The sequence below is a fragment of the Myripristis murdjan genome, chromosome 15 (genome assembly GCF_902150065.1).
Source record: "Myripristis murdjan chromosome 15, fMyrMur1.1, whole genome shotgun sequence".
NCBI lineage: Eukaryota > Metazoa > Chordata > Actinopteri > Holocentriformes > Holocentridae > Myripristis > Myripristis murdjan.
In genome coordinates, this window is record NC_043994.1 from 6,109,544 (window position 1) to 6,137,432 (window position 27,889).

The window sequence follows — 27,889 nt, forward strand, 5'->3', positions numbered from 1 at the left end:
TATTAGCTCCCCTGCCACTGATAAGGTTGCTTTCCTCCTAAGCCATCCAAGGTGTAATTCAGCAGATGTATTCTTGTGGCTGATCTTCTTATGTTATATTAACCTTCTAGTTTTGTGTCCATTTAAGAGGATTCCTCCCTGACCCCACACACTGATCCTACTTAGTGCCACAGATGTGATAATCCCACAGACAAGAAGATAAATCAACTAATGAAAAACCAGGAGGCTCATCAAAAGAATAGACTGACAATTAAAGCGTTCTTGCATTCTCATCATTTACACTGACCAAAACGGCTTGCACTTGTTAAGTCAGCATTGGTCCACTTCACACAATCACACAAGTGCAAATTAAGATGCTTTATTGATTAATTGACTGATTGATTGAGAAAGAAATGGCAAACACAGGTGTGGGAACCATATGTTAAAGGGAAAGACGCTTGTCAGAATTAAAGGCAACTAGTCTTAACTAGACTTAATGAGTTTCAGCAGCGGCTCCTCTGAATAACAATGCACACTGGTCCATCCACAGCTTCTTGGAAGCCACAACCTGGAGCTATTTGCTTTCACCTTATTGAGTATTGTGAATAATTATGGCAGGAGGTTCAGATTCTCTTGGCAGATCTTGTCTGTGCTCAAACATTAAAGCATGGAAAATTAAACCTCCTGAAGCAGGTTCTTGATTATCCCTTCAACAAGGAGTTTGCCTCAATTACTGGATATGTTATCATCCACCAAATTATACAATGAATTAATTACTGCAGTCTGAAATGTGAAGAGCTTTTGCATATGGTTTCAAGATAGTAAATTATCAGAGAATGTTATTTAAATCTAACTTATTATTAGGAATTACTATGCTATCTGTATTTATCTCACTGGCCATGTTTTTCAAATTGAATTAAGATAATTGATCATAAACAATATGGGCAGGTTTTAGTTTCCTCTCTGTTCACAATAAGCAGCTTCTCACTGCACTCCTCACTGGTCATCTTCCCTTAGCTGTGGTGAATTCACTGTTAATGTATACAGCCTTTAAAGATTTCACTCTTAGTTCCACCATCATATTTTTTCCCATTGCACATTATACCTTGGGGAAGATAATACAAATAAATACTGTAGTTTTTTACCCATCCATTCAGTCCTGTGTGTGCACCAATAACAACCTACTGTTCCTGTGGCTGGCCAAAGGATGACAGCAAAGCTGAAAAGAGAAGTTCTTCAGCTTAATGCACCACTGAGCACTACCTAATCAGAGACATATAACCAAGACTGGTTTAGCCTCCTTTTTTTTTTTTTTTTTGTTACAGTCACCTGGAATTATGTAGATTCAGTGCAGCTTAATAGGTAGAAAACAGGATGAGGTATAACACCCATTAGGGCCTAGTCTGAATTTACAGTGTACATTGACTGCATTAGACTTCAAGTCAATACAACACGCATTTTCCAGAAAATACAGAGACCATCTCTTCCCAAATGAGTAAACGTTGATCCTTTATGTCTTAGCTTATGTCCAGTGTGGCTAGGCTGTGTGAAGTGGCTGGCTCACTCACAGTCCGGCCAGCTTTGGACGGCTTCTGAAAACAGTGGAGACGCTGGCGGTGAACCAGATATGCCATAGAGACTCTGGCTGGTGAAGACAAGGCACTGGACTCAGCAGGTTGTTCTGCTTGTATAACAGCAGGGTTTTCAAATCCAGTGCCACTGCAAGGTGACTCATGGTGGGTTAGATGTCCATTCAAGTCCAATCTGAGCAAAGCAGTACAGGAAAGCCAACATGGGTGGGGCTATAGTACACCAGCCTGAAATACATAAAAAAAGTATACATAAATACTCTTTTAAATAAATCACTACACTCTCAACATATTCGTTTCACCATGAACAGTAAACTATTGCCGACAGAAATAATTCCACTGAGACCAAAACTCATTCTTATGTAATGGATTCAGTGTTCGACCACTCCTCGCTCATTTTTTCCTAAACCAGACCTTAGTTTCGGTCATGTTTTTTTTTCCTTAGACTGGCTACTTCAAAACAAAGTAAGTAAGACAGTAACCTTCTTGATGAATACTTGAGTCCAATCTCACTAAAGTTACACCATTCAAATTTGCGCTACAGTTTTTCCTTTTGTTCTATATATAGCTGCTCCTTGGAAGGTCTAGTGGCTAGGGACAGCTGTCCACACCTCATCCACAACTGGCCTGCCTCCAGATTCTCTCAGTAACCTGCACCTGCAACCACAATGCATTTCAATGATCTATTCTTTTCAAAATCTCATTCACATAAACGCAGGCTGGTTTATGCACAGCTGGACTGTTACAAGCTCCCTCGGTGCACAAAGGTCAGCGAAACAGACCATGTTTTGGTGACAGACTGTTTTATTTCATATCATCCAGTACAACATTAAAGTTGTGCAATATGTTGTGCAGTGTGGGTTAGTTTTACTCTGTTTTGGTTGTAAGCAGTGCTTTCAGAAAGAGAGCACTATCATCAGTGGGATTTCTATTTCCAAATACAAGCGCCAGCTTATTGCTGCTAATCTTTCAGACCCAATTAATCATGGCATTTGTACTAAATTGGAGAAAAACGCTTTATTTTTGAAAAGAGTTGATGAAGCTTTTTCGTGCATGCTTTTAAAAGATTACATATCTACATGTAAATTGGATTAGGACCATTTCAAACCTTTTAGTCCAGCACCCTAAATCAACAATGAGCAATCCTTTCCATCGTGCCAAGACGTCCCAGTGTTTTGTTTTTGCAAGTGAGTAAATTTCATTAACGCCCTCAGTGTGAAATATTTTTCTCCCACCAACAATCTGTCATTTGATGTCACTGACACAGGCAGCAGGGCTTCATCAAATTAACAGTTAGTGTAAATGCAGAAATTGACAGTAGCACACAATACACTGTTATATTTTGGCAGTGGCAGGAAAAGTCTATCATTCAGTCTTTGATACTAAAGAAAGAAACTGGTGACATTCTAGATCCCCTGTTCACATTTGTTATATTTGTCAACAAGTTAGCATCATGCCTTGGCTGTATACTGTGAGCAACGGTACTGAAAATGGATGCCAACTCTAAGCATAATATTAGCAGGTAGAAGCAAACATCAAAACTGCTCCTCTCCCTCGCAACTGCCTACAGGAGACATCTTAAATACAAAGAGCCATGGAAAAAATGAATGAATTATGGTTTACTTTGTCAAAATGATGATGATGTATGATGAGGTAAAGGCTATGTGGACACTCGCTTCTAGTTATCACAATTATTGTTTAAAATGAACAAGCAAGTTGCTTCTCCAAACAATACAGACATGGACTGTGTTTACTATGATGGATAATGTACGATATCCTGGCAACCTAATGACATTTGGATTTATTTATATAATAATAACAGTGTTATACGCTTGGCAATTCTTTTTTTAGTTGTCCTCCTCCACTGGGAAATCAGCAGAACAGCACCTATAGTGCTGATAGGGATTAAGGGTCTTGCTCAAGGGCACTTAATCATAACTGGCTGTATGCATTTAAAAATAGCTGCAGTTTGTTGGTAGTGGCAGAGAAATGATAAAGATGAGTGAAAATGACTGTGCTGTTCATCAGGCAATTTTCAATACAGTTGTTCTTGTGTCTTGATTAACACAGCGTACTTGGAGTGCAAATGAGGTTAAAGGCCACTTGTGGTCTAAATGCATAGTCAGTGAGGAGTAGGACTGGGACATTGAGCACTTGTAAGGTGAGTACTGCCTCCTCCATCTCCCTGAACACAAAATCGCCACACAAACAGAGACAAAAGATGACTACCTCAGTTTGAAGTGTGACCCTTTCTTCCATTTCATTTACAACGACGCCACTCGTTTTTACCGATGTCGATTATTGAGACAACAAAGGGTATGAAAAGTTCATACAAGTAATTTGTTTACAGTCTGGGACAGCACCATGACAACTGAGAAAATTACACATTGGCTAAGAAAGCTACAAAACATATGGTTAATCTAATTTATTAGACTGAAACTGAAAAGAAATGATTGTTAAAACTAAGTGTAATAATTGTGGGAAGATGTATTTTATTAAAGTGTGCCCCAGTAATTGCAAGGGCCAATCTTCATTAGAAATCAGGTTCATTTAAATAAGTGATTTAATACATGTGCATATTAGGTGAGAAGATTTGATGAGGTTGAAACAAGGCTGAGTAGTTTCTGTTTTCAGTGGTGTGGTATAACACCAAGTATTAGTTGAGTCTTGTGTAGATGAAAAGGTATTTATTGCATACATTAACTGTAACGATGGTGGTGCTTCATTAGGCTTTTAACCAATTGGAACTCACCTATTTCACATTGTTGCATTATTGGCAGGATAATGGAGTGATTCCTTTTTTATCTTTTGATATGAAAAGGAGTAGAGTCTTAAGAGTCCGATGGTTTAATTATTATTCATTTTGAATTGTGTTAAGACATGCAAAATGAAAGATTAGCGTGGGCTAGCAAGTTATAATGCTTGTAAATCTAGATTTGGGAAATAAGTAAAAAAAAATTCTATTTGATTTGAAAGTAATTTTAAATAAAGCGGGATAGTTATATATGTTGAGTGACCACTTTGAATTAATATTAAAGTATGCATCTACTGGTATGTCTTACCACCACAGATTTTTCTAATATGTGCAGTTCAGCACCTGGCAGATACAGCCACTGACTAATGTCAGCACACCCAGAGGAATCTGGAAGGAGCTGCTTGCCCTGCTGGCTAGAATAAAAACTGAATCACAGCAACACTCAGCATTAAGCCAATGTAGATCTGATGATGCTGATGCCAAAATCGACATGTCCCATCACTATACTCCACTATAAACAGAGTAATAAGGAATGTGCCTCTTTAAGAGAAACATATATGTATGCAACTCATCAGAGAGGTCAGAGAACATTAAAGCCACTGCCAGCACCATTAAAAACCACTGGCAGGCTGATTTAAAAGCATTGATCTCTTGTTAATGAGACAAACCACAACTCTCCCTAGGTGGTTTATCATGCAGGCATAAGGAATTGCACTGGGAATAGAGGCTGCACCCGCTACATTTCATTTTATGGTACAAATTTACCAACACGCACGAGAGGCACCAAAATCAAGTTGTCACTTTTTCAGTGGTCTATTTTATTCTTTACCAAGAGTCAGACTCATCTGTGATGCTTTGTTGTTTCTCAGTTTTGTTTTGGTGTTGTTTTGTTTTTTGTTTTCTCCTTTTGGCATTTCTGCTTCATTGGTTAGTTACAGCAGAGCGAGGAACGACACGGCGGAGAGAGGGATGACATGCAGCAAAGGGCCCAGGCTACAATCAAACCCAGGCCAAGGACTTAGCTGTAATGGTGCACGCTCTGCAGGCTGAGGCACCAGGACACCCTGATTAGTGTTTTAAGGGATAAGGGACCTGAAATGAGTCTTTGACCACTGAAAAGCTCCCCCATAAAACCAAATTTCTCATTGTTCAGTCTGTCATACTTGCTTTGAATAATTCATAATAAAGAGGTTGGTTTAGCTTTTTTTAACTCATAATTTTAACTTAAAACCAAGAGAGTATTGTGTGGGATTATGTTATGCATATTAGGATAACCTGACTTTTATTGTTATAATGTTGTTTTGTTTTTTAAAGCGCTAAAAGAAAACCAGCACACTCTACTGCGTCTCACCATTTAATGTGAGACAGCTTTCCAGTCCCCATTTGGGATCTTGGTCAGGCTGCTCTGAAACAGACATTTTTCTATTTGTGAGAATTTCCACATGCAGTTGCCAAGAGACACAGTTAAACCACAGCCTTGCCATCCACTGTAACACAATGACTGCTAAATAAAATGAGGAGTAAACCAATATAGTTACATTCCATCCAAACTGCCAAGATATTTTTACTTGTATTTTGCCAGAAACATTAAAAGAAATTACTGATTATACCATTAGTAATGTTGAGGTGAAATATGTTTAGGTGTTGGTACTGCACATGGGCTTCAGCCTAATGGAGGGTTTACAAGTCCTGCCTTGTATGCAACAAATAAATATTTTGGACATCTACATCTGTCACTACAGAGAGTAACAATCTCTGCTTAGTCTGAGTTGCTGTTATCTTTGGCAGAGAATGTGCTCAGTCCTAAAAGTACAATGCAAGTAATTTTAATCCATTTAACAATGGATACTAAAAGATTATACAGCTCATACTCCACATTGGAAACAAATCTGGAAATAAAGGCGACATGGCAAATCCTGTTGAGTGAGTGTTGTTGAAGGCAATTTACCTTGAACGAAGACACGCTTCCAGAAGATTCTGCCAACATGTATCCCCCCAAGGAATACCAGATTAGAGAGGATGAGCATGGCAGTGGAGAAGGAAGAGAGAAGGGCAATGCAGCGTCTTTTCATGGGTGCAGACAAGTAGTGCTCCTGGGGAATGCCAGAAATACAGTAAAACCACAAAAGATTTTTTGTCACAAATCTGAGATGCAAAACACACCAAAGTGTGAGGCAGAAGCTTGCAGTGTATAACCATAAACTAGGAGGACTGCAAAGGATACCATTACACCTGGGTGGGAAATCTCCTCTGAAACCCACTTGTATAATATCATTATAATCTTGAAACATTATTTTGAGAGCATGAATTCTCACAGAGCTAAAAGCTGCTGACTCACAATCTATGCTGCCATCAAGAGAAGCGGCCCACAGCATCTCCATTTTCAGTGGACTGGAAACAGACTTATAGACATATGAATGTTTACTCGGGCTTTTACATACCAAGAGGCTTTCTTTACATCACAGAGTCAATGAAGTTGGTCCTTCATCTATCCTTGCTGGAGCAGCTGTAGGCATTGTCTCTTAATAAATCACATTGTCTCGACTCTTTTTCTAGCTTTGGGATTGACTTGTTCATGTACACACATCCTGAAATGAATATTCAATCACTGGAACTAGCTCTGAATTCTGTCTGTATTAAAGTTTCCAATATATTCTTTTTGACTCTCACTTCTTTGCACTGTTGAAGGTAAAGGCTTGGATCTCAAACTTACAATAATGGGGTGGATAAAGGTTGAGGCAAAGAGAGTCTTCAATCCATTTTCCACCAGAACTCCAGTCCAATTCATCAGGGCCCAGTACTGCAAGTAGTCATGGCCCCCATGCCAGAGGCAGACAAACCCGAACGCCAGGCCGGTGGACAGCATTTTGTAAAGCAGACCGTGACGTGAACCTCCCAATGGGACGTAGATGTATCTGGAACAAGTGCACAGGCTTTAATGCGAGCAACATGGGAATGCCATCAACAAGAATAAACTGCCAAAAGGACATTACAGTCCTTACACTAAAAAGATCCTTATGTAGCTTATGCCATGCCATCCAGCTTGAATTCCTGAGGTCTAGGTATGAAAAATTAATCCAAATATTGTCGAAAGTACAATATGGGTATGGTCAATATCGAAATTGCAGGGGCTACAATTTTTTGATTAAAGGCAAAATGTCTGATAAAACATTATTTTGTAAATAAAATATTACAGTGCTACAAATTGTAATTTACAAATGTAAGAAAACATGTACAAACCCCACAAATCACACCATCATCATTTTAACAGCTTTTCATTGAATAATGGAAGTTCTAACACAAAAATTATCATTCACACTAAAATTGCTAATCATACTGCAATCCCAATATCTGTAAAATTAATCTCCATATCGTTCAGCCCTTCTGTGGTCTGTTACATTTAAAAATGGGCAGTCTCATTCGTGGTATTACACTGTAATTAGTCATATTAATACATTTCAACATATTACTGCCGATGAGGCAATAAAATTACTTCATTATTTTTCTTTCGTAAAAGACAGCACGGACAGGCACACTGCAGCCTGTGAATAGCACAGATGTAAAACAAAGGGGTTGAACATGGCACCACAGTGCAACAATGAATTCCAAAGAGCACCTGTCACAGAAATTAACATGTCATGTTCATTGATTTTTATTCAAATGAGCAATGCTCTGATGCCCAGAGCAAAAACAGAAGTACCGCATAGAATATCAATTCTGCCAAGACGATATTAATGCTACAACTGGCTTAATAATTCCACATAGGCCTCTGTGATCAGCACTGAACCTTCAACACTGCCCAAGCTGCTCCCCACTTCCAGCTTTTCACCGAGTTTGTCCGTCCATGTTGTCTACCTGTCATAGGTGTGTGAGGTGTCATTTTAACACTTGTTTACACAAAGCAGTCCTGCTGTAGTGAAGAAAGGTTAATAAAGGTTAAATAGCAACCAAGGAAAACACATGGCTACACAATTATGAATTAAATATTTTTCAAATGACAATTCAACAAATATTAATATCCTTATTCCTAAGAGACTTTATTTTTTTGATCGTTTAATGAGATTGACGAAATGTGTTATATAAAAATAAGTTCATATAATAACCCACACAATCTGAATAATATCAAACACTCAGACAAGCATTAAATTAATGTTCTGAATCACCATTACTCAAAGTCAATGTACAAGCACATGGCCACTAAGGTAACAAGACTATTGTGCACGATGTGAAGAAAAATGGTCTCAGGTATTGCAAGAACTTGTCTCCCTTCCCCTGGGGTACCCGTAGCCTCGGCATGTTGCATCACTTCACAACACTTAGGCCTACAAGCAAACATCACTTTCAGTCTAGTGTTGCTGAGCTGGGAACTAATTATCTCTGCCACCCTGTGGATAATCAATGCTCCTGAAAGATGAGCCAGCACTTCTAAGTCTTCAAGAGAGTAGCCAGCTTGGCCATATTGGGCGATAAAAGTAGATGCAAGAACAGATGGAGAGATAAAGTCAACAACAACCAAAGTGTCAGAGTGACTGCCAAATTAATTCAACAAAAAGTCCTGAAGATCTATCAATTTGTCGAACATTATTTAGATGTAGATGACAAAAGGATATTAAACAGATGATAACAAACATGATGATTTACTGTAGAAACAATACCAAAATAGCCAATGTATCAGGTAACACTTGACCACACACAATATGCATACAGGCTTTAAACGAGTGGGAAAATATGACAGTGATGGCAACTGATGTTGATGGTTGACTCATCAACTCATACAGAGATACGTGTTCTGCAAATATAAATCAAAACCAAAGAAAAACATCACTATGCCCCCCACTTACTAATTTATGACAAATTATGCCCAGCACTTGGGATCAAAAGCTTGTCTGTTCCTTTTCATATGTGTCTGTAACAACTCAACCAAATAACCCTCTGTATGAACCCCTACTTTGAAATAAATGGAGCAGTAAGAGCTCTTTTGTCGGACAATAAGACTTGTGTGTGGGTAACAAGAGAACCTGAGACACAGTGGCATACAGGCGGAGAAACCGTAATGGAATGGCAAGGAATGAGCCACTTAGCTGCCCAGGGAGACAGGGCATCAGGAATGAGTCATGTGGAGCACATCATTTAACACCTACGCACTCATCTCACACTCTTCAGACAATTACAGCAGAATTTCAGAACCGCATTAAAAGCTCTTTAACAGCACTTTCACTGGAAGAAACGTGGGGGCATTGTGTCATGGGTATCATTTTGCATCTGCAGCAGGATAATTGCAAAGGATGCCATTAAAGCAAGCGAAAACAATTTCCAGTGGACACAGATTAAAATGGAAACTCGTATTTGCAATTTATATTGTGGCATTAATTATAATCCAACTTAAATGGTAAATGTACCATTTTTCACTCTGAGCTAAAAAAGCAATTGTATATGTACACCACTATCCTCACCAAGCAAAAACACAAACAGGAATTAGCAAAAAAAAAAAAAAAAAAAAAAATACTGAAGACAAGTTAACTTTCTTACAGAAAATCACCCTGCTCTGTGACAACTGTGGAACAGTAGTGGTGCCTTAATGTAGCAACCCACATCTACCAAGCAGACCATAAACTCCCAACAGGCTACATTCAGCCAAGTGTGCATCATTAAAAGCAGACAAACTAATAATGCGTGTTGTTTAAAGTACAAGTGAGCAAACGCATAATGCTGCTATCACATATGCACATATTAAACAGGGTGGCATTTCTCTTGGGTGGAGGGAACAGTAACGGAACAGAAAACTATTCACCTATGATATGCAGCCTCATAATTATGAAAGACCTACATGCAAATGCAGCATCCTTGTTTGTTGAGATACACGTGTTGGCAGGGAGCAGCACAACAACACGTTTATGAGTGTAATTCAACTGATAAGTTCAATGCCTGACACTAAATGAGCTCTTTGAGTGCATGTGCAATAAGTAACAGCTCTGGGAGGAAAAACAAAAAAACGGAAATGAGTTTTTTGTGGTACAAGAAAAAGAAAACAAGGAACTCTAATTATAACTGTTATTTGAATTCGAGTAAAATTTACATTTTTAATAAGCATTCACATTTGAATTAGGCTGTCCACCACTCTTAGAATTTGATGAAGTGCCTCTTACCTGATGAGCCATCGATACAGCCCCTCATCAAAATGCCTAAAAGAGTGGGGGGAAAAAAAACTCAATGTCTGAGTTGGAAATTTACATAATAATATAGCCTTCCCTAAGAAACACCTGAGCACTGGGCTTAGAGACCATATAAACTGAGGCATGTACTCTGTGAGAGAGTGTGTGTGTGTGTGTGTGTGTGTCTCATTAGAAAGATTAGAAAAGGCCCTTTTTCACTCCGTCTATAAACAGATGCTGTTTTGTCAATGATTTCACTGGACAGCTTTATGCATTCCATCAATGCCATCAACATTGGCCAGCTCAGCAGACACAAGCCGGATTGGAGTGTGTTGCTGACAGCACAGTGATGGATCTAGGTTACAACCAATGCATTTTACTGCAAAACCAACACAGGCTTCCATCTCAGTCTGATATGGACTGAAGAAAGAGGGTAGTTTGTCATTAGTGATTGTATTTACGGGCAGAAGGATTTGGCTAGAGTCACTAACATGCCAGTCACACAAAATGCTGAAACATTCTCTAAAATGTCCATCTGTTTTATTTTTTGTTTTTACCTGTTATTTATTGCCATGGCCTAAACCAGCATATTACAAAATGCCGTTAATTTGTCAAATCGTTTATATTTTGCATCTTATGTGTTTTGTTAAAGCTGAGCTGCATGTTACATTTTGCATCACATCACCCAGTAATCTCTACTGGCCCAGAAGAGATGAGGTAATGGCTGTGTCCCACAGAAGAGGGCTACAGTGAGAAATGGCAAAGACAAATGGCAGTGTGATGCACAGTTTTCATTGCTGGATGCTCCTCACTGTGCTGACATATCCATGTAAGCTGTGGAAGCTTAGTGGGAATTAGCCTTTCCATATGTTCATTAAGGTGCTCTTTCCTTGTGTAAGAAGTACTGCTATGTCTCTTAATTAACTTAAGCAATTGTGACCCCTTCAGCATAAGCTAGGCATAGCCTTTGTTGCTCCTCTGTGAAGTTTTAGATGAGCTTAATAAATGTGGCAATCCCCATGAAATGTTACTTGAGAATGCATTCTCTGTGAAGGTTGATGTGATTGAATTAACTGATGCGACTGTATAAGGTGTATTTAAACTTTGGCTTCTCAAAGCATGCAAAAGCCTTAACTTAATTTAAAAGCTAGTCTCACATTTCATCTCCATTCATTAAACACTGAAAATATAGCATCTTTCCTCTTTATACTCATTAATTATTGCATGTACATTAGGATTTTGTTTCACATAAACTGTAACTGTCACATACTCTCAAACCTGGTTCATACAGCTAATTCGCATTCAAACAGGCATGATTTATAACTGTTGCTGTATTTGTATTTTTGATTTAGTCACTTCAAAGTTAAAAAAAAGTCTTATCCATATTGTTTGTTTTTCTTGTTCATTTCACTAAGCTTATCCAGCAGTTTCTGAGTAGTTCTAAAACGCTCAATAATATAAAACAGTTTTATTAATTATATGAAAACTGGTGTTATTCTGGAGGGATATTATGTGAATATGTAATGTGAATGTAATAATTTTCAGAACCATGCTAAAAGGGAGAGACTCATATCATGTCACTTGTTACAAAGTCTTGCACCAAATGCTAGGCATGATTTACATTGTGAGTTGAACATACAGAAATGCTGGCTTTATGTTTTGCTTTGTTTTTTTACGGCACTGCTAATAAATTGTTCATAATGGATTGAAAGTCTGTTTTAAGGAGAACCACTACACTTGGTTGCTCACCACTGATGAAACATTTGATTTTATTTGCTAACATGCCAGAAAGAAGATAGAAAGCATGGAGCAAATAGTTCAAAGGGACAAGAAAAATTCTGAGTAAGGTTGGTCTCAGTGAATAAACCATTTTGGCTTGATTCTGAGAGAAGGATGTACTGTTCTTGACGTTGAGGAGATGACCTATTGTTCTGATTGCCTTTAATGACAGAAGATGAGACAAATCTCCATGCTCAGAGAATCTGATTGCAAAAGCACACTGACCACTTGAAGAACTTGACATTAAATACACCTCTTCTCAAAGCATACCAGAGATGCTAGCTTTTCCATAAACAAAAGGCGTTATGGAATGTTGCACCCCCAACACAAAGTTGTCATGCAGGCCACCAACAAATACTGCAGGGTATATCAGTGGTGCTAAGTAGGGTTGACTCCCCTGTACAAACTCACCTCCACATCCCTGTGAAACTGTACATGATGCTGACGCAGCGAGGAAGCTTCGGGGGAACAAGTTTATCCAGTGTAGCCAGGACAGATGGCAAGCCAAACAGTACCAGGTACTTCACATAGAAGAACTGGACGAGGGCCAGGGCCAGACCACCTGTCATATGGGGCAAAGAAGAGGGGTTCACAGTCAACATATCAGGTTTGACATACACATTTTACATTTTCCTAGCGTTTCCCTAATTATGCTTTAAGACAAGGTCATTTGCTGCTGAAACATTTGCTGTTAAAAAGGTCTGTGTGGGGCAGCGCATGGGGGTCATCCATTAGTAATAATCACTCCTAAACCTAGGAGAGGTGTGGGGGTAATGCATCGTTCAATTCAGCATCCCATAATCATGTTCTGTGTCAAACTGGGAATGAAATCAAAGAGCAAGCACTCAATAGTAATAGTATTTTCCGTTAAAAGACTCAAAGAAATGGATACACAGACTTACCTAAAGCCCAAGGGGGAAGAATTTCTAAGTAGGTCTCATTGGTCTGGATAGAATGCATGTACATTACGTGGATCATGTATTCTGCAATGAGCCACCACAGAAAGATCCTTCCGGCTCTGAGCAGCAGGTAGCTAAACACAGCTTTGTCTGTGTCACTTTCCTCAGCAGGTCTCCGCATCTGCAAGGGTGAAAGGTTGGCACATTTTTAAGGGAGAGCCTTTACCCGTCAAACGGGTCACTGGCTCAATCTCCAATCCCAAAAGAAACTATGACGTGCTACTGGACAAAGATACCCCACTCCTAGGACTGTTTCCCACACATAAACAGCATGTAATTGACTGACAGCAAAAAAGTTATTCTGAAAACATGAACTGGGTCTTCTATAAAAAGAAAAAAAGAGGTAATTCTAGACCAAACTGCAGTTTACTTTTGGAATAGTCTCAGTTGCTCACCTGCTGAATGTAGTCTCTGTACGTGATAATTGGTCCATTGTAGAACAGAGGATGATAAAAGGAGTAGGAAAGCATCCAGAAGAGCTGCTCAACTCTGCCAAGTTCCAGTGGGCACCAGCAATGCTCAAGACTGAAGCTGATGAAGCGAAGGCCACAGACAGCAACACTGAACAGCAACAGATAGTACTCCTCCTCTGTTTTATACCAGCCTCTCTGTTCAACACAATGATACAGCAAGTGCAATGAATTCCGTCATGTTACTGGGAAACCCATTCATAAGTAATGACATTTTGCACAAAAAAATCCCCATTCAGTTAATTAATCACTCTTTAATCACTGTAAATCACTGTTTGACCAAATATTTGACACAGAACAGAAATGTTGACGTCACAGTTAATGCATTTCTAGACAATTGGTTATGGAAAGCTCAAAACACTCACCACTTCTCAAATAGCAACACATAGGTCAAAAATACCTACACAAGGTCACCTTAAAAGAATTTATTAACTATTAGGATTTTCAGTTCATCTGCTTTGACACATAATTCAATATTATACAAATGCTAAGAAGGTTAATTTTTCAATGTTTGTTTCAATGTTTTTCAATGCCTATCTGGCCTTTTCATCTATTTTACATAATGTAGTACAAGATTTTACCAATTACAATAGCATTCTAGTTGGCTCGTCCTAAAAAGACAACTTAGGGTGCAAAGTCAAAATTTCTTGTAACAATCAAAAAAAAAAAAAAAAAAAAAAAAAAAATCATCATGACACCACAGTGTTTTCAGTGTTTTCAATCTGCAGTCCTGTTTTGACAAAATGAGCAAAAAGATAGGTTCCACTGAATAGTCAAAGTCATTTCAGATTCCCCCAATTGTTATCTGGCATTTTGGGAGGAGAATACTGGAACACAGTGGTCATTTCCTGCAGGTTACTTTAGTGTCTTGTGCCCCCTGGTGTTCAGTTTAGAAAACATGTTTCATCACATAGTTTTTAGATGGAAAACAAAACAATAAAAAAAAAAAAATTATTTAACAATAAAAATCAAAATTGTATCAATTTAACTGATAGTTGTGCAGCATCATAGAGCAAATACCTTTTACCTGTGCTGAATACTATGTTAAATTCATTCTCTGCAGGAATGGATACAGCTTTCCCTGAGGCTGAAATGCTGGTCCTCAGCAGCCATGAATAAAAAAAGAAAGTGACAAAATGAGATTATACTGCACACCTGGTGTTCTATCACAGGTGCGTAGGAGTAAGTTCAATCCAACGTTACAAGTATCTCTAAATACGTCATTGCTGCACAATGTTCTCTTGCTCCAGATTGTTTAAATTATTTATTTAAGATAACAGTGTGTGGGAATGATCTATTTAGAGCTGAGTTCCCCAACAAGTGAAAAAGTGTTTTTCAAATTAGTCAATTAAGAAAATGGTGTAAGTGAAATGCAATCAGAGATCATCAGTGAGGTTGCTATGCACCATTTAAACCCACCAGCAGTTTTAAACTCTAGTAAAACTATTTGAGAAAAACAGACAGCAATCTTAAGCCATGGCAAAAAATTTAGCCATTTTCTCTATTTAATGCAATGCTAGATGCAGCTCTACTATTAGGCGTGTCTGAACTGCTCCTCCAACTCACCTGGATCTCCTGCAGCCGTTGAATGTGAAGGGTGGAGAGCAGCAGCAGGCTGCAGGTCCAGGACAGAGCAGGCCTGCGCAGCTGGGCCACTGAGAAGGACAGGCTGAGGTGCACCAGCAGCACACTCACACCTTTCACTCCTAATACACTGTACGCTGCAACAACGCCATAGATCAAGAGACACGGCACCCTGAACTGTCCGAAAAACATGAAAAATGCGTTGAAATGAAAATCTCAATGTATTAACAACATTTTCCATTTCTATTTTGTAGCGGCCACTTCCTTCTGTACCTTGGGGAAGAAGATGGCGGTCAGCCTCGATATCACGCCATGGCCGATCAGAGTCCACAGCAGAGACTTCTTGGCCCATTCACTCCAGAAACTCCACTCAAAGTCTGTGGGGTCCTGACAAAAACAACTAATTTCACCATGGGCCTGTGACACCTATGTGAGCTGAGAACATGATGCAGGGTTGTGAAACAAAAAAAAACTTTGAACGGCCAAAAATGTGTTGGGGGCACGGCTTTTGTGTCTTAACAATAAAGCAGTAGGATAAAATCTTTGAAAACTGAAGCCTTACTTGGAATACTCTTTAAAGTGTTACCTTGAACATGATAAGCATAAAGAGTATTTTGAATTATTCATATATACTCTTGAAATTCATTCATTCATTCATCTTCTAAACCGCTTATTCTCACTAGGGTCGCGGGGGGGTGCTGGAGCCTATCCCAGCGCTCATAAGGCGAAGGCTACTCTTGAAATTTTCTAATTAATTTTAAATAACAAATGTGGGCAGACAGAATTTAAGAAATCACCCTAACTGCCCAAATTAGGTTTAAAGCTCCAATTAACAATTTTTTGAACTTATACCACATCCTGTATTTATGGCAAATGTTCCTTTTGACCTGAGCTTTTAGAAAATTCTCTTTCCATTGGCTTTTTGTGCAGCAGAAATGTGTGTTTTTAAGTTAAAGTGCACAAAGCAAAATTCCAAGAGTGTGAAATGTCTTCCAAACAATGCATACTGCACATTGGCAATGGGGTTTAAACAGCGACCTGAACACTGAACTCACCCTTTTGAAGCGCTTCAGCAGGCCTTGCTCCAACTGGAATTCTCTCTCTAACCTTGATTCATGCTCTGAAGTAAAACAGGAGAATTGACAGCTTCATTTATGGCTGTTATAATTACATTATTTGATCAAACATCTACCTATCAATCATATCTCTTACCTTTGGAGAATCTGTGCAGTTCATAGAAAGAGTACAGATGAGAGCCAAAGGAAAGCACCCAGTACACGAGGATCTCTTTCTGTGGCAGTGCTGCCAACTGAGCCTTTGATGTAGATGTCATCGGGCTAATAACACTACTGAAAGGTACCTACACAGTTAATGAGACACACACACACACACACACACACACACACACACACACACACACACACACACAATCAATTAAATTCACTCACAAGCAGTCAAGAGGCACTAGTCCTTATACAACTTTAACTAGAATTTGGGGTCTTCCTGAAAAATATGCTCAACTTGCACATCAATATTTTAAAAACGGTGTGCTGAATCCTCAAAATATGCCACTGAAATAAGATTCTCCTGAACTTCCAGTACACAGTGTGTTGTTACAGCTCCTCATGTTTAGTTTCATGTGATAGGATCCCATGGTGGATGGAAAGCAAGTAATGTCCCATTATCTTCACTGACACATTATCTCAGCTCTACCAGGCTATAATCCTTGTTTATGAACTTTCCTTCAAAACAGAAGCAAATTAATGCCTAGACTGTTGGAAATGCTATATTGTCAAACTGACTGATTGCTGGTCCATTTCAGTGTTATGGATAACTTTAAACCATATGAACTCTTTCTACACTGTATGTGCAGTACCTACAATGGCTCACTTCATTAGCCAAATACTGATTCAGTGCGAACTTTCTCAGGTTTTGTGCATGAATACATTAGCCTATCCAGACATTCCTCTGTTTTTTTTTTTTTGTTTTATTTCTATGCTGTTAAAAATATAAAGTGGTGCAGAGGACCCTTGCTCAGTCCTACACATGTGGAGATTTACTGTGTTTTTCTTGTTGGGGTCCCACAGTGATATGAAGATGCTAAACTGGCGTACTTTAAAGTGTTTGAAATTACGTCGACGTGGGTCAGTCCGCTAAACTGTAGGCTAAGTTTGAGCTATTTTGCCACCGCAATTCACTTGATGAAAACTCTCTCTCCTCCAGGTCTTTACTCAAGCTCCAAGCAGGAAAAGATGCCCAAACTAGCTAATGTATCACGTTGGCTAGCGAAAACGTACCTAAACGCGGCTGTGCATGGCGTCGGTGTACGCTGTGTAAGGACGGTGCTCTCTCCGGACTGGCCCATTCGCTGATACGTTCAAGTCAAACCCAGACTTCAGGGACACTAACAGCAGAAAGAGACACCTGACGAGTGCTGGGGGGGAAACTAGCAAGCCAATTCCTCTTGGTTCTTCTTCTCGGATTTTTTCTGGTGGCTGGTCAACAACCTTTTGGTGCGCTGCCGCCTCCAGCTGTGCAGGAGTGTGAATTAAGAAAATACAGCGCAATAACCAAGAAAAGGCACTGCTCTTCGATTCTGTGGTGATGTTGCTCTCATGACATTCCCGGAGGTCCTCTGAATATTTCTTTAAACTATACACATCTGCACACCTCTATCAATCACTGACTCATGTTTTCTTTATCAAGGTACTTCTGGAATTTAACAAGACATGTTTCGTTGCACCTGAAGGCATCTTTTTATATGTAGGCTATATATTTTTTAAACATTATTTTTTTTCTCAAGGCATCAAATTCCTTGATGCTGTGTGAGCAAAATGCATTTCCAGTAGAATTGTATAGGGATTTAAAAATACAATAACATAAATAAAAATGAAACTTTCCTTTCCTTGGATGTTTCTGTAAGTGACTGAGAAAACATGAAAAGTGGAAAGAGCTCAGTGTCTCTGTTATTTATATATCCATGAATGCTGGGCCACTTGAAATACTGTCTGGCACTGCATGAGTAGGCCTAAATGCATAAACTATGTCACTAACCAGATAGGATTTAGCAGACAGGATAGCAGTGTAACAAAGAAATTGGCTGAAAATATATATTTTTCTCATAGTTTGATCATGAAATTTTCATCTATCATCGGACAGGACCTCCGCATTCCAAGGATAGGGCTTTCCCACAGGAGTGTTTTATTTTCAAAAAATCAACAAGATCAACTCAAAATGGCTGCATGAAAAATATTAGTGCAATTAAGAGATTTTTTTCATGGTTATATTATCAATTATAGCACAATTTTCACAGCTGTCGTGGGACGGGACTCCCACATTTTATAAAGAGCGGTCTGGTTATTTATGCTCTGGTGAGAAGGCAAGAGGGTAATATTTGTGTATTTATAGATCTACACATTTTTAATGAGGGCAAGGTTTAGAAGTTGCATTTAAGCCATTTTAAGGCACTAAGGGATGTTATTTTTATGGGAAAAAAAAAAAAACTTCTAAATATGTAGTATTGATAAACAGAAACTATTTTGTAGGGGCTTAATGAATGACTGGTGGGTGATTTTAATGTCAAAATGGTACCAAAATTGCACAGCGCCGCTAAAATGCCCAGTTAAGCCAGTCAATGCATCTTGGCACAAGTGAGTTCAGTTTAGACCACAAAAATTCTAAACCGGTGAAAAACTTTAATACTGGGCAATTTGGTAACTTGCTGGCATGAAGCCATAATAGCACCTAAAGCACTAAAATAGGGCTATGAGTGTGTTAGGTTTTACATTTTGCCAATTTAGAGGTTAAAAGGCAGATAATCACTCTTGTCAGCTGAATTGCGGTGATAATGCTCGGATCCCTCAAACTGCTGCTTGTGGCAATGTTTTTGTTTTATATCCAGCTGATAAAGATACAGTGTCTTACTCAAGGACACTTCACCAGGTATGGCATGAAGGCTAGAACTACTCACTATGCTATTCTGCCTGCCCGTATATTAACCATAGTGCAGAAAATCCTGTCATCAGCATATATAATTGACTGTCACATCTTTTGATTTCATTATCTCTCAAACTGTTTTGCACACTACATTCAGTCTTAAGCAGCCTACAGGCCTTTTCAGGCCACACAGATGAAATTTGGCCATTTATACAGCTGTGCCACTCTTGCTGTTATAAAATTTCAAAGTAGATGAATTTGCATGGTATTTATTAAATAATTAGGTGGGCATTGCTCATAGGACCATGCAAAAACCTGCTGACACACAATGGGATTTTCTTTGAAATATTAATCACAACAGCAAAGGCATACTACAATCTTACAAGGTTTATTGTGCAGTAAATGTGGATGGTACAGAAGGCTAATGGATCAGCCATCAGTTCTATGCATCCTGAAGATAGTTCAGTGGGGTTTCCTCAGAGCAAAGGTGATTTGCATCAAAAGGCCTTAACAACAAAATGCACTGTAACAAAGACTGTGAGCTAAAAACAAAAACTACTGTGGAACAAGTTGACATCAAGACAGCATGCACATACAAATGCAACATAGTCTTAATCCTCTCCTCATAAGTGCTTCATTCTTTCCTTGCTTACAAAATGTATCGCTTCTGCCTAAGTGCAACTATATATTTCACAAATTGAAGTGCTTTGAAGTGAAATTGAGTGCTTGGATTGAATTTGCGCACCTAAGTTTAATGGCAGCAATAAACTTAACAAAGAAATCTTTTAATCTCTCCATTATCTCTAAAGTGTCTTGTGTCTTTGCCTCATGACCAAATACTAAGCAAGATAATAACATGATTGCATTTCCTAGGCAATCTGTTATCCACACTGAGAGATTCAACTCCAGTCTACTTATCTGACTCAACTGTAAGCTCATCTATCATGCATGTGCATGCGTACGTAAAGGCCTGCGTGCATGCTGGTGTGTGTGTGTGTGTGTGTGTGTGTAGGCATAATAAGTGTTATCACAGTATGAATGTTTTTCACAGCTCATCGGTCTCTCCATCAAAGGGCACGGTATCCGTCTCCATGTGAATGCTGCTGGGCTCACTGCTGCCCACCCAGCCAATAGGAGTGCGGTTGAAGGAGGGTCGGCAGCCAATATCCTGCTGGTAAACCACTGCCGGCTCAGGCTCCTCTTTGGTTTCCTCGCTGGTCGGCAGCTGGAATTTCAGGAGCTGGTTGGCCTTCTCGTAGCCTCCAAATGGCATGGCAGTCCTGACAGAGCAAGGGAAAGGATTAAAGCCCAGGTGTATTTGACTACATGGACAAAGGCTTTAGATGAGTGGAAACTGCATCCCTGTTTGTTCTAAGCCCCACCCACTGTACAGGGATTTTTAAGGGATTGACTTTATTCCCTTTTCTAATGCAGACGTACTACAATACCCTCAATTCTATAGGCAAGTTCTACCGACTGTCGTTGCATTGTTTGGAGCCGGATATTTTCTGAATGTATTTTTGTTCAGAATCAATTTAAATAATGTTACAATCCATCTTGCACAGGATAGACACTATTTGAGCAGTAGCATTCTGGAAATACAAATTTTTCCAAAAGTCTAAGGGAGAAAAGGAAGGGAAATTTACTTCCAGAACCTGGCTGACGAAAAGTGGGTGCTGACATTCCAGACTAACCTAAATTTTTAATTACTTCTGACCAATGAGCAATCTCCCCACCAAGTTTTGTGCAATACCGTCTGGCACTTTTTAAGTTACACTACTGACAGAGGGACTGACAGACTGACAGACTGACACATGGACAGATGAGGGTGATCACATAATCCCCTGTGAGAGGTTTCACAAAATAAATAAATAAATAAATAAATAAGTACTGACATGAAGAACCCATCATGTCAGGCCCTTGGGGAATTATTACCTGTTGAAACATTTGTACTTGGGCAGGTCGATATGCACAATAGGGCCAGGCATTGAGGCTTTCAGAGTGGCTACCAGGTTCTCGTCACCTTTCATGGCCTTCTCCCATGGGGACACGTACGTCTTCACATGGATCTCCTTCTTACTTTTCTGATCTGCTGCACCGCCTGTGAAGGGAAGGTTCATCACCAGAGGAAATGGCATTATTGAGTTGATAGCACTTAACTGTATATAGTTGTAGCTACTGTATATTCAGTATGTAGACTATATAGTTGGCTAATATTTATAATAATATGTGGGTCATTTGATATATGTCATCAAAACTTTTGTTAGCAGTGGATTTTACTGTGTAGTAGCAATTGAAATACTACAAGTAATGGCAAAAGCAATAAGTGTGATTTTCAATTTTTTTGTATAGTTTATAGTACCACACAATCAAATAACAGTGAAACATGAAATATAGTGCAATCCAAAAAAAAAAAAAAAAAAAAAAAGATTAAAGATTAAAAACAGCATAAAACATGTAAACAAGGCACCACAAGCTAAGAAGAATTAGAAAACAGAGTTAAAAAATATGGGAGTAAACATAATAGTGTAAAGACCACACTTAATGGATTTCAGTCAAAATAGATTTTAAAAGGTGATGTAAAAGATGTGAGGGAAACAATGTGTAAGACCAGCTGCAGAAAGAAAAGTTTTTGAAAATTTCCCATCAGTCAAATCAAATATTCATCTTTTATTCATTAATTCATTTTGTTGCTTTTTCAAGTGAGCTCGTCACTCCTGTGGCTAGTCAAATGCATGGTGTGCAAAGCCAAATGCAGCTTTGACATTTTATGTATTGTATTCCATATTAATTTTCTGTGCAGGATTTGTGGCAAGCACCATTAAAAATAAAACCCCTTTTAACAAATAAATAAATAAATAACATGGTGCACTTCCTGCTCAAAGAGAGGGAAACTAACCTTTTAGTGGAGACCACTCAGTACCTGCTCCACCATGCTCATGGCCACCTCCAACTCCGCCTGCACCTCCCAGCCCCCCTGCCCCCCCTGCACCTGCCCCTTTGCTTCCAGGCTTTGGCGGGGGTACAGGGGCAACCCCTCTGGTCAGCCCTCCAGCCAGCCCTATGGTCAGCCCTCCGGCCTGTCCTCCAACCTGTCTGCCTACAAGGTGTCCCCCGGCATCCATCATTTGACCACCCAGAGAGGGAACAAACTTCTGCAAGTTGTCCTGAAACAAAAATATTCAGCACAGCTGCAACTGGGTTTTGTCTTTCTGTGAGTCCATTGTTTTCAAACCACGATAACCAATCCATAATTGAGGTATAAACTCAAGATTGTGACCTCCTGGTCAGTTCATTGTTAATTCACCTCATTCCATGTTTTCCATAGCCTAGTGTTTAGCTCTCAAAGTGAATTTTCCATAAATTTTCATCTGTCTACTTATAGACCGGATTTTCCATCAAAATAGTGTATTAAAATGTCTACAAAAACCATCCATTGTCATTGTATTCATATTTGCTCATTAACCTCATTTTTCCTTTTGAATATCAGGATTCAAAGGACTGGTAGGGGTCAGTTCTTAGGGGAGGTTAAAACCATTATTTGGCACTCTGACTGGAGTGCATTTTGCTGGCTGCTATTATCCTATGTTTATACAGTACAGGCCAAAAGTTTGGACACACCTTCTCATTCAATGCATTTTCTTTATTTTCATGACTATTTACATTGTAGATTCTCACTGAAGGAATCAAAACTATGAATGAACACATGAGAATGCAAAGAGTGTGCAAAGCAGTAATCAGAGCAAAGGATGGCTATTTTGAAGAAACTAGAATATAAAACATGTTTTCAGTTATTTCACCTTTTTTTGTTAAGTACATAACTCCACATGTGTTCATTCATAGTTTTGATTCCTTCAGTGAGAATCTACAATGTAAATAGTCATGAAAATAAAGAAAACGCATTGAATGAGAAGGTTTGTCCAAACTTTTGGCCTGCACTGTATGTACTCAGATGGTTAAAGCAACTCTTGAGATTGATAAGGAACAATGTGTGGCTGAGGGTAGAGATATTATTGATCACAGGACAGCAGCCTGAAATATAGCTTTGCTTATCCCATGAATTATAAAATTCAATCATAAAATGGTTATGTGCTTGAATGATATGAATCATTCAAGGGGCTGGATCCAGGCTAGCAAGGTTACCACCATGAAGTTATTTTCCACAGCATCACAAGTTTCTTAAAACATTGTGAGCAACATTTCACCGTGAAATTTCATAATAATCCATACATTTTTCTATGCAAAGAGGTATCACTGATGTTTTCAATGCATTCTAAGTTCCCTTACATTTTCAACATAATTTTACCAAGGCTATTTTTCTGTGAAATGTCAGAGAGGCTATCAGATGTTTTTTTCCCTAATTTAGCTCTCACCATAGAGTCACTTGTGAAGATGTCCGGGTTGTTCTCATAGATGAACTTCTCCACCCTCTGCTGCCTCATCTTGAACATCTTGGAGCCTCGGTTCTTCATCAGGGACAGCTCTTCCAGCATGATGTCTTTGGGAGTCCTGATCTTTGTCCCCAGGTCGAACTCGGACGCCTCTGGCTCGGATTCATACTCTGGGTGAAGATGAAAGCAGGGTTTGGTGGGCATCCATTCAAATGTATGTCTTTGTAATGCAGTAATTCTGAGCTGTGATATATTTAAAATATTGTCCTCATTTCATAGAAATACTGTAATCTGTTTTTTGAGCATATCAAGTAAAATACATTATCCTAGATAACAGACATCCAGAGGGAACATACATGGATATTTGTAATAGCAATTATGAAAAATGTACTTTTATGCCCAATGAGGAACATGGTGGGTAGAATATTTTACAGTTATATCACTTAGGCCGACAGATTTGACAGGGATTAAAAGTCCCCTCTAAGAGACTGTGTTTCATGGTTTTGTCCTCTCCTGGAAAGGAAAGCAAATATTAATAGCGAACTTATTTCAAGACACCCACACTGTTTCCTCGCTCTCCATCCCTTGCTCTAGTTCAGTCACATAATGATTTGGCTTATTTATATCCAGCTTTATAAAGACCTACAGTAAGATACGGATGGTGCAAACTGAAATGATTCAGCAGTTTGGTTGACTGCAAGTCTGTGCACAGCAACACATATATGCACCACTAATGCTGCCCCCATTCGCTCTTTCCCCTCTACTTCTGATTCCTCTGAAAATGGTTTCACTGGAGATTAACTCTTCTTATTGCACTTTGATAACACCAACATATAGAATATTTAATGATCTGAAGAGAGAATTTAATTTCCATCTACGCTCATACATTACTAAATAAGCAGGTTTCCACAATGATTTTTCATTGTTTAGGTTGTCATCATCTTTTATTGTGACTTATTTTACTATAATAGATGAAACCCCAGACACCTTGCCAGATTATAAAATTATCCCACCTACCAAGCACCTATTACTCAGCTACTGATGTATGCTGAGTTTATCTGAAAATGTATTATAGCACCTTTAAAAACACAGTTACAACTTGCTTTACAATAAAAACATGGTATAATCAAACAAAAGAGAATTAAAATGTTAAAACAAACTAAAAACAATAAAACTAAATATATTCAAGCACAACAACAGTAAAAGGAACTAAATTGCCACAATATAACATGACTTTACTGAAAAGAATTTAAAAAAAAAAAAATAGGCTTTTGAAAGTGATTATTTGTATGCTTGTCTTACCATCTTGAGTAATATGTGACAGGTCAGTAATGATCCTGGAGGGCTTTTTCCGCTTGTTTGGGGGGGCAGGTGTTCCCAGAGGCATGACTGGAGGATGGAAAGAGAACATGCTTGTGAAAAGGTCATTCATTAGTTACTAAGTAATCAAAATATCCATGCTGTCCCGCTTTGCCAAAAAAAAGCCTTCAGAAAGAAATTCTTTATTAATTTGAAGTTCAGTCTTTCAAACATAATAAAATGTTATTCAAGTAATCTGACATGGTTTTGTAACATTTATAAAGATGAAATGCTTTCTTCCAAAGTTAGAAAAGGGGGAGATAAAAGTGTATCAGGGATTTTATCAAGCTGCTCAGGACATTGTGTTGATTTGGTGACATTGGGGTTGGTTTTCAAGACATTATGGGTACCATTTCTCCATTTCAGTAGCTTTAGCAGCACTATAATATAAAACTCCTGTCAAAAAGCTCAAATAATTTTATGGGTTACACTTTTCTTTTTCACAGCTGCTGTTCAGCAAACAGACAGAAAGTACATAACTGATCAAATTTGTAGGAACTGACATTGGGATTTATTTTTTTTTCCATTTAAGATGACATCCAGTGAATATAGTTCCAAGTTCAGACTAAAGATAAAAAAAAAAAATCTAGACTGCAGGAAGTGATTATGCGCATAATCTTGAGGCACAATTCACGTAATGAGAGAAACTTGAACAGTCTGCCTTGTGATTATCTTTGATCATCATACACGAGTCTTAAGGTCACCCCGCCACCATCATCACTGTCATCAACAGCCCTGAAAGTGAAACCACGGTACGCAAGCGTACCAGGCCGTGATCAGGACAACATGGGCCCTGCTCATTTTTCAAGTTCAAGGGTGATGTCAGGGTCCTCAGATTCCCCACATTCCCCAGTCAAACAGATGTCTGGCCACAGGAAACATATAGCCCGCTGCACATTTCAGTTTTGTTTGGAGACATCAGATACTGTACACAGACTGCCCAAACATAAACAGAAACACTTCAATCAGGCATCAATGATCAATACACTCCAGTGCAATTCTGTTGCTGTTAAGTTATTAAAGCCTCTAAATCATAAAATAGCATTTTGCATTATTCACACCATCTGACCATATCTCCAATTTGCAGCCAAGCTTCCCAAGCACAAACATAAAATTGTGCTTGTATCAGGAAGCTTCTTGCTGTGAAGGTAACTAGCCATTAGAAGGTACTTCAGTGTGTTGCTTAAAAAGGTTATACAGGGTTAGCAAGACTTGTCAATAGGTGCTTTTTTTAAAAAAAAAAAAAAATTACATTCACCACCAAAGACAACATATTCTTTGGTGGCCCCCTGGATCATTATATGTATCTGATTAAGCTGCATGTGTTCCCTATTGCATTACAATGTTATCTATTATCTTTACATTATCAGCATTGAGATGTCAGACTGATTTCTGTGTACCCACACAGTGTGATAGCTGGGGTCTTCAGCTCTTAGTAGTTCCTTTAAGGCTCCATCAAGTGGCAAAACATCACATAACATCTACTGGCTGTAACTCAATCCGCTGTAGCTATTTTTAAATGCCATTTCAAGCCAAGACATTTTAGCGGCGAGTAACAGCGTCATTCGACTATCAAATGGGCTTGACGCAATTTGTCACAACACAAAGCACAAAAAAAAAAAAAAAAAAAAACAATTCTGAGGGAAGGCTTGAATCTTTGTTGAAACCTGACCAAGGACTGGGTTGGTTGCGATGGCTGAAGTTAGAGAGGGGATCAGGGGACACCCCTGTAATTCTCCAAAAATGATCACGAAGCTGAGGACCACTGGTACTCAGGTTTCCCGCCCCCTCCTAGCTCAGCTGAGTGTTTCAGCCAGGGTTTGGTAACACCATATAAAATCTTAGCAGCGCATGCAGTGACGGATGGTCAGCACATTCTCCCATTCCTTTGGTCATTTTAAGCCTTGATGAGAATCTCAGCAAAGCAGCAGCAAAGGACTCTCAGTGTCGTTTGGCTACATTGTTTGGCAGCATCAAAAGCGTTTTATAGTCCACAAACTCAGTCAGTTACTGTAATAAACAGATTCATTCAGTTGCTGAGATCCTCTTCCACTACGTCTTTTACCCAGCACCAGTTGCATAATTACTAACCCTCACAACCCCACAGCATATAGATGGAGAACTGTTGCACATCTTTTTTTCCCATCCTCCTATCTTGCAATGACCAACTTCTGGGTAAACCCAAGCTATCAGTTGGTTAGTAGAACAAACCACATTGACGGGATGCAGATCCACTCACCGGGTTTTTGTTGTAATCCTTGGATGAGCCACAGGCCTATAAATACCAGAGAGAAGAGGAAACCTGGGGTGCAATGTTGGTGATCTCGATCACAAGTTTACAAATCCCTCAGTGCCTCTGACCCTACAGCTGGACCCAGGTCCCGGGAAGTGCAAAACCCACCCTACACTCAGATGGCAGAACTTCCAGAGTGGTTGGGGGTGGGGGTGTGGGTGGCAGTGGTGGTGTCAAGAGGGGAAGAGGAGGAGGGTGATGTGCAGAGTTGAATAGGGGGCGGGGGGCTGTTAAGGCAGGGGTAGAAGTCTCTGTTGGGCCAGCTCAAAGTGCTGATGGGGATATTAAGAGAGCAAAATCATTCTGACAGATGGCTCAGAGATCTATATTTAGCTGCAAAGAACGGGGGGAACAGAATGGTGGGGGAACTTAACTCACTTATAAGATAGCCTCAAAGGACTCGGGGGTGTGTTTGAGGTACACAGAGACAGAGGGAGGGAGATGGAGTGTATATGAGTGAGCACGGTGCATGTTTAAGCTCGAACATATGTGTACATTTAGTGTGTGTCAGTATGCGTGTTTCAAAGTAGGGTAATTGGTTTGGTCTTTTACCCTCCATCATTTAACTGCCTTTAACCTAACACTAGATTATCTTATTTTCAGTGTCTCTTCAGTATCCTGCTACTGGACATGACTGAGGTAT

General features: G+C 39.2%; 2 protein-coding genes across 3 annotated transcripts; both read right to left on the bottom strand.

The window, feature by feature from the left end:
* Nucleotides 1-342: 342 nt before the first annotated feature.
* Nucleotides 343-17,725, bottom strand: hhat (hedgehog acyltransferase). Of its 2 annotated transcripts, none has more exons than XM_030071357.1 (12): nt 17,565-17,725; nt 16,480-16,627; nt 16,323-16,387; nt 15,541-15,654; nt 15,250-15,444; nt 13,609-13,821; nt 13,157-13,334; nt 12,666-12,816; nt 10,470-10,505; nt 7,037-7,238; nt 6,272-6,416; nt 343-1,796 (listed from the first exon to the last, which is right to left on the bottom strand). In XM_030071357.1, exons 2-12 carry the CDS (start codon nt 16,598-16,600, stop codon nt 1,711-1,713), a joined length of 1,506 nt encoding a protein of 501 aa, XP_029927217.1. In that variant the 5' UTR covers nt 16,601-16,627; nt 17,565-17,725; the 3' UTR covers nt 343-1,710. The 2 variants fall into 2 exon arrangements, with proteins under 2 accessions (XP_029927217.1, XP_029927218.1); XM_030071358.1 differs by lacking the exon at nt 343-1,796 and adding an exon at nt 6,662-6,725 and having other exon boundaries at nt 6,275-6,416.
* Nucleotides 17,726-20,196: 2,471 nt separating this feature from the next.
* On the bottom strand, nt 20,197-27,344 carry myoz1a (myozenin 1a). Its single transcript, XM_030070804.1, has 6 exons — nt 27,193-27,344; nt 24,897-24,983; nt 23,577-23,764; nt 22,117-22,370; nt 21,139-21,357; nt 20,197-20,483 (listed from the first exon to the last, which is right to left on the bottom strand). The coding sequence occupies exons 2-6, from the start codon at nt 24,979-24,981 to the stop codon at nt 20,249-20,251; spliced, it is 981 nt and encodes a 326-aa protein (XP_029926664.1). The 5' UTR covers nt 24,982-24,983; nt 27,193-27,344; the 3' UTR covers nt 20,197-20,248.
* Between the last annotated feature and the right edge of the window lie 545 nt (nt 27,345-27,889).

Bases quoted from the DNA above. Each gene is read 5' to 3' on its own strand.
- hhat (XM_030071357.1), bottom strand. From the start codon at position 16,600: ATGACATCTACATCAAAGGCTCAGTTGGCAGCACTGCCACAGAAAGAG. The intron at 7,239-10,469 runs GTAAGAGGCACT...CACTTGTTCCAG, and splicing joins CTGTATCGATGGCTCATCAG to ATACATCTACGTCCCATTGG. The intron at 1,797-6,271 runs GTAAATTGCCTT...TATGTATTTCAG, and splicing joins GAAGCGTGTCTTCGTTCAAG to GCTGGTGTACTATAGCCCCA.
- myoz1a (XM_030070804.1), bottom strand. From the start codon at position 24,981: ATGCCTCTGGGAACACCTGCCCCCCCAAACAAGCGGAAAAAGCCCTCC. The intron at 22,371-23,576 runs GTGAGAGCTAAA...TTTTTGTTTCAG, and splicing joins TCTTCACAAGTGACTCTATG to GACAACTTGCAGAAGTTTGT. The intron at 21,358-22,116 runs GTCTCCACTAAA...TATACAGTTAAG, and splicing joins GGTGGAGCAGGTACTGAGTG to TGCTATCAACTCAATAATGC.